General features: G+C 33.5%; 1 protein-coding gene across 1 annotated transcript; it reads left to right on the plus strand.

The window, feature by feature from the left end:
• Nucleotides 1–2,140: 2,140 nt before the first annotated feature.
• On the plus strand, nucleotides 2,141–4,613 carry LOC121772172 (probable trehalose-phosphate phosphatase J). The gene is made up of 11 exons (XM_042169172.1): nucleotides 2,141–2,278; nucleotides 2,364–2,482; nucleotides 2,564–2,704; nucleotides 2,975–3,046; nucleotides 3,220–3,306; nucleotides 3,399–3,455; nucleotides 3,548–3,649; nucleotides 3,723–3,800; nucleotides 3,915–3,984; nucleotides 4,083–4,153; nucleotides 4,225–4,613. Exons 2-11 carry the CDS (start codon nucleotides 2,378–2,380, stop codon nucleotides 4,423–4,425), a joined length of 984 nt encoding a protein of 327 aa, XP_042025106.1. The 5' UTR covers nucleotides 2,141–2,278; nucleotides 2,364–2,377; the 3' UTR covers nucleotides 4,426–4,613.
• Nucleotides 4,614–7,439: the final 2,826 nt, after the last annotated feature.

The raw sequence follows: 7,439 nt of genomic DNA on the forward strand, positions 1-7,439 counted from the left end.
TTCAATTTGGGTTGATTATGAAAAAATAAGAGATTCAATTAGTGATCTTAATAAGGGATTACAAAAGCTTAATATTTGTAAAAGAAAAGCGAGTCCATATAAGCTACACTACTTTAAAGTGAGATTCTTTTCGTCTATTTCTTTGATGAGAAATGCAAGTCTATTTCTTCCACTTTCTCCATCCTAGAGAGATCACATAAAATAATCTCCAACCCTTTATATCAAAATTAAAATTTTTAAGTTTATATTATACTAAAGAGTAATTTTACTTCAATAATATACAATAAATTGGAATATAAAATCATTTTTTAAATATATATCTTATAAAAATTTTAGATTTCAATATACTCCCTCCGTTCCACGGAAATATGCTAATTGGTGATGACACGAGTTTTAATGCGTAATTAATAAAGTTAAAGAAAAGGAGAAAAAATTGTTGAAATAATGTAAGAGCATCCGCAATGGATGCCCGATCTGGAGCCCGATCGCGCAAGATCGGGCTCGGTCGTCCTCGGGCAGCCATTGCAGGCGCCCATTGTAACTCCAAGCCCAAGCCCGACCGCGACGGTTATGTATTTTTTTATTTTTTATTCTTTATTAAACCACTATAGTTTAGCTAAGTATGATGTAGTTTTTTTTAATTAAGTAATGTAGTTGTTTTTCAAATTTGTAGTGTTTCATATAATATATTTTGGTATTTTAATAATAATATTAAAAATTAAATACAAATTGAGTTTAATTGATAAGGCTCACACCAGGGCCAAACCAGGGCCTAAAAATTGATGATGTGGCGCACACTAGGGCATCCATTGTAGATGCTCTAATGTAGGGCTGTCAAATCGTGTGTGTTGGGTCGTTATTGTGTCAACCCATTATCGACCCAACCCAATAAGGTCAAACACAACCCAACCCGAAATCATCGGATTCTTATCGTGTCCCAACCCAACGGGTTCGTGTTGGATTCATGCGTGTTATCGTGTACCCAAGAAAAAGTTAACCATCTATTAATGATAGTAAGTTAGCTTAACACGACACGATTACGACTAAAACATGATGTTATTATACGATTTAAACATGATATTACACGATAAAATAAAAAATTACCAAATTAAAATAATTATTTTCTTAATCAAAATAATAAAATTGAAGTATAGTAACATTATATCTAAACAATAAAATTAAATAATTAAAAAAAATTAATTTTTAATAAAATCTAAGCAAAATATTTTCTTAAAATTCATAAAAAATTAATTAATATTTTTTAATTAATAAAATTAAAGTATAGTATTTTTCATTAATTAAATTAAAGTATAATATTATTTTTTTAATTAATTAAAATTAAAGCATAATTTTTTAATCATTAAAAATAACTCTAATTAAAGTTTAATATTTTTTTAATTAATAAAATAATTATTTTTTTACTTAACGTATAACCGAAACCCGACCCAACCCGTTATCTTCGTGTTCTTATTGGGTCGACCCTATAACGACCCAAATCATATACGTGCGTGTTCGTGTCGTGTTAATTTCGTGCAGGTTTGTGTCGTGTTATGGTGCCGTATAAAAAATTGTCGTGTTAATTTCGTGCGGGTTTATGAATGACATGGATTTTAATGTGGAATTAGTAAAGTATTATTGGTCAAAGAGAAAAGAAATAAGTAAGATAGAAGTTGTTGAAAACTTTTCTTTTTTAAATGTGCTCTATTTTTCATGGACATCCAAAAATGACAAATATTCTCTATTTTTCGCGGACAGAGGAAGTAAAAGAGAATGAGAAAAAGTTTCCATAAATGAATACGAACTATTTCTATAGAACGGATAAAAAAAAGAAATTCAATCTGTTTTGTATAAGACAATAGAGTAATTAGAGAAGCCTTTTATACAAAAAAAATGTGAATTGATTTACTATAATTGAAGATAGTGTAAGACGGGAAGGAGCACGATATTTACCATAATCTTTTAATGGAACAATGTACAAACAAGAGTCGTATGTTCAATGTCGGTTAATGCACAGCGTGGGAAAAAAGAAAGAGGGGAGCTCACACGAATCCAAGGTGGGTCCCACCAGAAGATGGGGGGCCAAGTAGTTGGGGATTTCCACTATAAAAGAGGCAAACTACCACGAATGTTTCACACACAACACCCACTCCTTTTCCCTCTCTTTTCCCCTTCATTTCGTTTTGTTTCGCAGTGCCCCAAAAACACCCTCTCTATTGGTTTCTTCGATAAAGTTATCATTCAATTCAATTCCAACCGTTTTTTTTATTTTGTATTTTAGGTACAATTACAAATACCCTTTCTAGTTTCTACTCGTTCAACTGGAGTCAAGAAATTTTTTATCTTTAGATCGCTCTGTTTTGCAGTGATCTTCAAAAATATGGTGGCGGCGGCAAACAGCAGCGCGTGGCTTGACAGCATGAGGGCTTCCTCTCCGACACACGTCAAAGCGCCGCCCCTCTCCGACGCCCACAACTCTTGGATTGTAAGCCACATACATACAAGAATTTGTTTCGACAAACAAACAAGAGTGTTTGATTTATTTATTTTTTTTAATTGTTGGCAGCTGCGGCATCCCTCGGCGCTGGACGTGTTCGACGAAATCACCATTTCTTCGAAAGGGAAGCAAATCGTCATGTTTCTCGACTACGACGGCACCCTCTCCCCCATCGTCGACGACCCTGATCGCGCCTTCATGTCCGAATCGGTAAGAGCATTCTCTATAAAACAAAAACTCACACACATATTGTGTGAAAAAAGAGATTTGCCTTAGTGGAGTCATTTTTTTCATTTTAGAAAGTTATATTCAATTCTCAATTTAGCAAAAAATTTCACTTTTTCACTCATTCACTTTATTCTTTCTTTCCTACTTTATTATCTTTTCACTCAATATATTTAATATCCATGCCAAAAAGAAGTGAGTTTACTAGTATGGAAGAGAAGGAGTATAGTTTATATTGTTAATTTTGGAGTGCAGATGAGAGCAACGGTGAGGAAAGTGGCCAGATATTTTCCAACTGCTATAGTGAGCGGGAGGTGCAGAGACAAGGTACATACGTAACATTTACTTCCTCTGCTGTTTTAATAATAGACCATTTCTTAAATTGGAAAGTTTTTTATTTTTAGGAAATAGGGAAAAAAGAAATAAAAGAATTTTTAAAAAGGCGGAGTATTTTGTTTCTTGCACAGTTTTTATTTAAATTTTCTAGTTTTGTTGTGTAGGTGTACAGTTTTGTGCGTTTGACAGAGCTGTATTATGCTGGAAGCCATGGCATGGACATAAAAGGCCCATCAAAAGGTTATAACAAGGTAAGTCACTTTACCACTCTCTATATGTATCTTCTCTCTCTACTAATTATCATCACTCTTCATCCAATCTTTTTTTATTTAATAATCATCAGGATGCTGAAGCTGTTCTTTTCCAGCCAGCTAGTGAATTTATTCCAATGATCGATGAGGTTAGGAATTAGTTATTTATTTTCATTTAAATTCAACACCCCTTTTTTTTCTTTTGGGTGAGTAAATATTTATATACCAAAATGAATATTAGGTTTATAGAGCCCTTTTGGAGGTGACAAAATCCACCCCGGGTGCTAGAGTGGAGCACAACAAATTCTGTGTCTCTGTACATTTTCGGTGCGTTGATGAGAAGGTAACACAACCTCTCTATCCCTCTTCTTTTTTCTCTCCTAATTTGTTAACTTATTTATGATTACTTTTTATAGAAATGGATTGAACTGGCGAAGCAAGTTGGAATGGTGTTGGAAGGCTATCCGAGCCTAAGATTGTCTCAGGGCAGGAAGGTAATTTTATTACATACAAAGTAAATAGTTTATGTGTCAAGCATGCTTTATATGTCTCAGGGCAGGAAGTATATTTCTTATTCACTACTTCTCCATGTAAAATTTTGATTTTAGGTGTTTGAGATTCGGCCAACTATTAAATGGGACAAGGGCAAGGCTCTTGAGTTCCTCCTAGAGTCACTTGGTAAGTTGATATTATTTCTATTTTTCTTTGATGATGTCTTTAACAGTGAATGGTCCCAAAAAGATAGTAATACTAATAAAAATAATTTATTTTGATAGGGTATGCAAATTGTGCTGATGCGTTCCCTGTTTACATCGGTGATGATCGAACTGATGAAGATGCTTTTAAGGTATTTAAAAAAGAATTGTCACAAGTTTGATTGTAATAGAATATAATGGGTTTTGGTTGTATGTTTACTAGGTTTTGAGAGAGAGAGGTCAAGGGTTTGGAATAGTAGTATCGAAGACGCCAAAGGATACAAAGGCATCATATTCATTGCAGGAGCCCTCCGAGGTTATGGCGTTTCTCAGACGGTTGGTAGAGTGGAAGAAAGTGTCGTTGAGACGCCACTTCAGAATGAGAAGACGACTTCAAGAAATCAAAATCAACTTCCCAAATTAATAGTACAACTATATTTTTTCCATTATTAATATGTATATTTCTCCATAGAAAAATGCTAAGCAACTCGTGTCCCCTAACGAACTCCAAAATTAGCTTTTTATTGATAATTAAGCATGTACGGGGTGAAGTTGTAATTTCCCACCTTATTTGGAGTAAACTAAGTAAATACACTGGCTTTTCTCACATAATTAGTACTCCATATTAAAGAAATAAATTGCGAGGTGACATGAGATATTTCTTGTGTTGTGTATGTTTTTTCACAAGCCATCATTAGTTAAGCAAGTGGGAATGGGATTTGAGTAAAGTGATGGAAGAATTGCATTCCAAATTCTTGATTTTTTGTTTAGGACCTGTCACGTGCTTGTAGCATCTTCATGGTGTTGTAGCATTTATGTACTTGCTTTAAATGTTGTCCAATTAAATCAAGCATTAATTTTTATTCAAGTAGTAAGATAGTGATAAGTTTCGTATACTCCCTTCGTTCCAAGAAGTTAGTATCATTTTATCATTTTAATCCGTCCCACAAAGTTTATCTCACTTAGAATCTTACCAAAAATAGACATTAAATACATCACTCAATCTCTTAAATGTGGGACCCTTATTCTACACACCTTCATTTAATATAAAATCAAACAATTTCTTAAAACGAGTGTCGGGTCAAATTGGGACAATTTGTGGGACGGAGGTAGTACTTCTTATTGATTGAATATTTGATTAGGCTTCAACATGTAATCCATTTTAATTAGGTATTTATATAAGGTTTTAATTTCATACTTCCTCCGTCTCATTCTAAGTGGAGCATTTTTAATTCGGCACGAGATTTTATGTAGTGTTGTTTTGTGAGTGAAATAGAAAGAATAAAGTAAGAGAGAAGGAAAATGTAGAGAGAACGGTATTTCTATATTTAGAAATGTGTCATTTAGAGTGAGACGGAGTGAGTATTATTCTTAGTGGCCGGAAATGCCAGCCTTATTGTGAATTCTCACTCTTAGGTTTAGCCTTCTAAATTTAATGACTATAGAGTTATCAATTCCCATCTAATATGTGGAATTATGGATCCTCACTCGATTCCTCCACATATAATTAAATCATGCATTCATTGTTTATCAAAGTTATCAAAAGCATTATCGCATAGAACTGAACAAAGTAAATGAAGTATTGGATATATGTGAGAACTGATAAAAGAAATCACCGTGAATTGGTGGTGGGAGAAACTTGTATTAATAGATATGAATTACACAATTTACAATAACTTCCCATTATTAAAGGGAAGATAATTAAAGAAAAGATTAGTCAACTATTTTCCTTATCATCCGCCCTCAAGCGTTGTGTGGGATGAAGGTACACGCAAAGCTTGGACCAAAGAAACACAAAAGCGGGTCGAGAAGACTCTTGGTGAAGAGGTCAGCTTGATGAAATGGGACAAAGTGCATAGTAAGTTTCCTTGAAGCTACAAATTCTATTAGAAAGTGATAATCCCAGTCAATATATGCTTAGCTCGTTTATGAGCCACAAAATTTTGGTTAAGAAAGATAGCACTCTTATTAACTCAAAGGAGCTGAGGCCAAGAGGATGGAGAAGACTGAAGCTCGTGAAGAAGATGTGAGAGTCAAACAATTTCAACAACCATGTTAATGCATCGACCACAAAAGGAACATATGGAAGCAACCTTGCATGTTGTGAGGTATTTGAAGGGTAAAACTGGTTATGGAGTACTCCGCAAAAAAGAAAAACCACTAGAGTATACATGGATACATGGATACAGAGTGGGCATGCAATCCCATTGATATTATCAAGACCAACGGCTAGATACTTCACCTTTGTTGGATTTAATCCAGTCACAAGGATGAGCAAAAAGCAAAAGGTGGTTGCACTATCTAGTGCAGAGGCAGAATTTCGTGAAATTAAGAGTGGTTTAAACTGAGATCTTATGGCTTCGAAGATTAATGAGGTTTAGGTTTATTTTGTGATAATAAGGCAACCATTAGCATATTAGAAATCCCAGTCCATCGTGACTGCACCAAACATGTTAAAGTTGATTAACACTTCATCAAAGAGAAGATAGAAGGTAGAATCATTGAGTTACTCTATGTTCATTCAGAAGACCAATTAGACAATGTCCTATGAAGGAATAAATTCCAGAGTACCGAAGACACTATTAGATAAGTTGAGTATCATAAATGTTGTTACTCAATTTTAGGGTAGTACAACCTCCGTATTTTAAAAATAGAAACTATTTCCATTTTGAGTCGTCTCTTAAAAATAAAAACTTTCTAAATTTTCTATTTTAGGAAGTAGACCCCACAATCCACTAACTATATTTCCACTACTTTTTCTCTTCATCACTCTTACTTTACTCGTTTTCTCTCATTTCTCTTATTTTACCAATTCTTCTCTCTTATTCTACTCATTGTGCATTAAAATCCGCGTCGTTTCAAATGTTTCTATTTTTCAAATACGGAGGTAGTATTATATTATGGAAAGATTACATTTTGAAGAAGATTTGCAGGATATTCAACTTGTAATATAAAATATTACATTCGTCCCACAATATGAGTCACATTTGGTGTGGGCATAGATTTTAAGAAGTGTAATGAAAACTGGATTGAATAAGTTAATGAAGTATGAGTCTTACTTATATATTTAGTTTTATAATAAAGTGTGAGTGGAATAAGAAGGTGGAATATGAGTCTACTTACCCTTTATGATAATTGAAAGTGTAATATGACTTTTATTGTGGACGGACTAAAATATCAAAATGTGATTTTTATTATAGAACGGATGTAGTAGTTGATATAATTTGATTTCCTACCTTGTATACATTTTACTCAATCCTCTATATTGAGAGGAAATCCATATAACATCAATATACAGAAATTACCCAACTATATCTTCTTTCGATTTTTCCCTCTCCATGATTTTTAAAGATAAACAACTTCCTTGAAAAATTATAGCAAAAGGGATAGACATCTCCCTTCAAAAAACGGTATAGACATTATTGTGAGGTTACATTC

The sequence above is a fragment of the Salvia splendens genome, chromosome 16 (genome assembly GCF_004379255.2).
Source record: "Salvia splendens isolate huo1 chromosome 16, SspV2, whole genome shotgun sequence".
In the NCBI taxonomy this organism is placed as follows: domain Eukaryota; kingdom Viridiplantae; phylum Streptophyta; class Magnoliopsida; order Lamiales; family Lamiaceae; genus Salvia; species Salvia splendens.

Coding starts and splice junctions, on each gene's coding strand:
- LOC121772172 (XM_042169172.1), top strand. CDS start 2,378: ATGGTGGCGGCGGCAAACAGCAGCGCGTGGCTTGACAGCATGAGGGCT. Junction 3,650..3,722: donor TTCGGTGCGTTGATGAGAAG/GTAACACAACCT, acceptor TACTTTTTATAG/AAATGGATTGAACTGGCGAA. Junction 3,801..3,914: donor GATTGTCTCAGGGCAGGAAG/GTAATTTTATTA, acceptor TTTTGATTTTAG/GTGTTTGAGATTCGGCCAAC.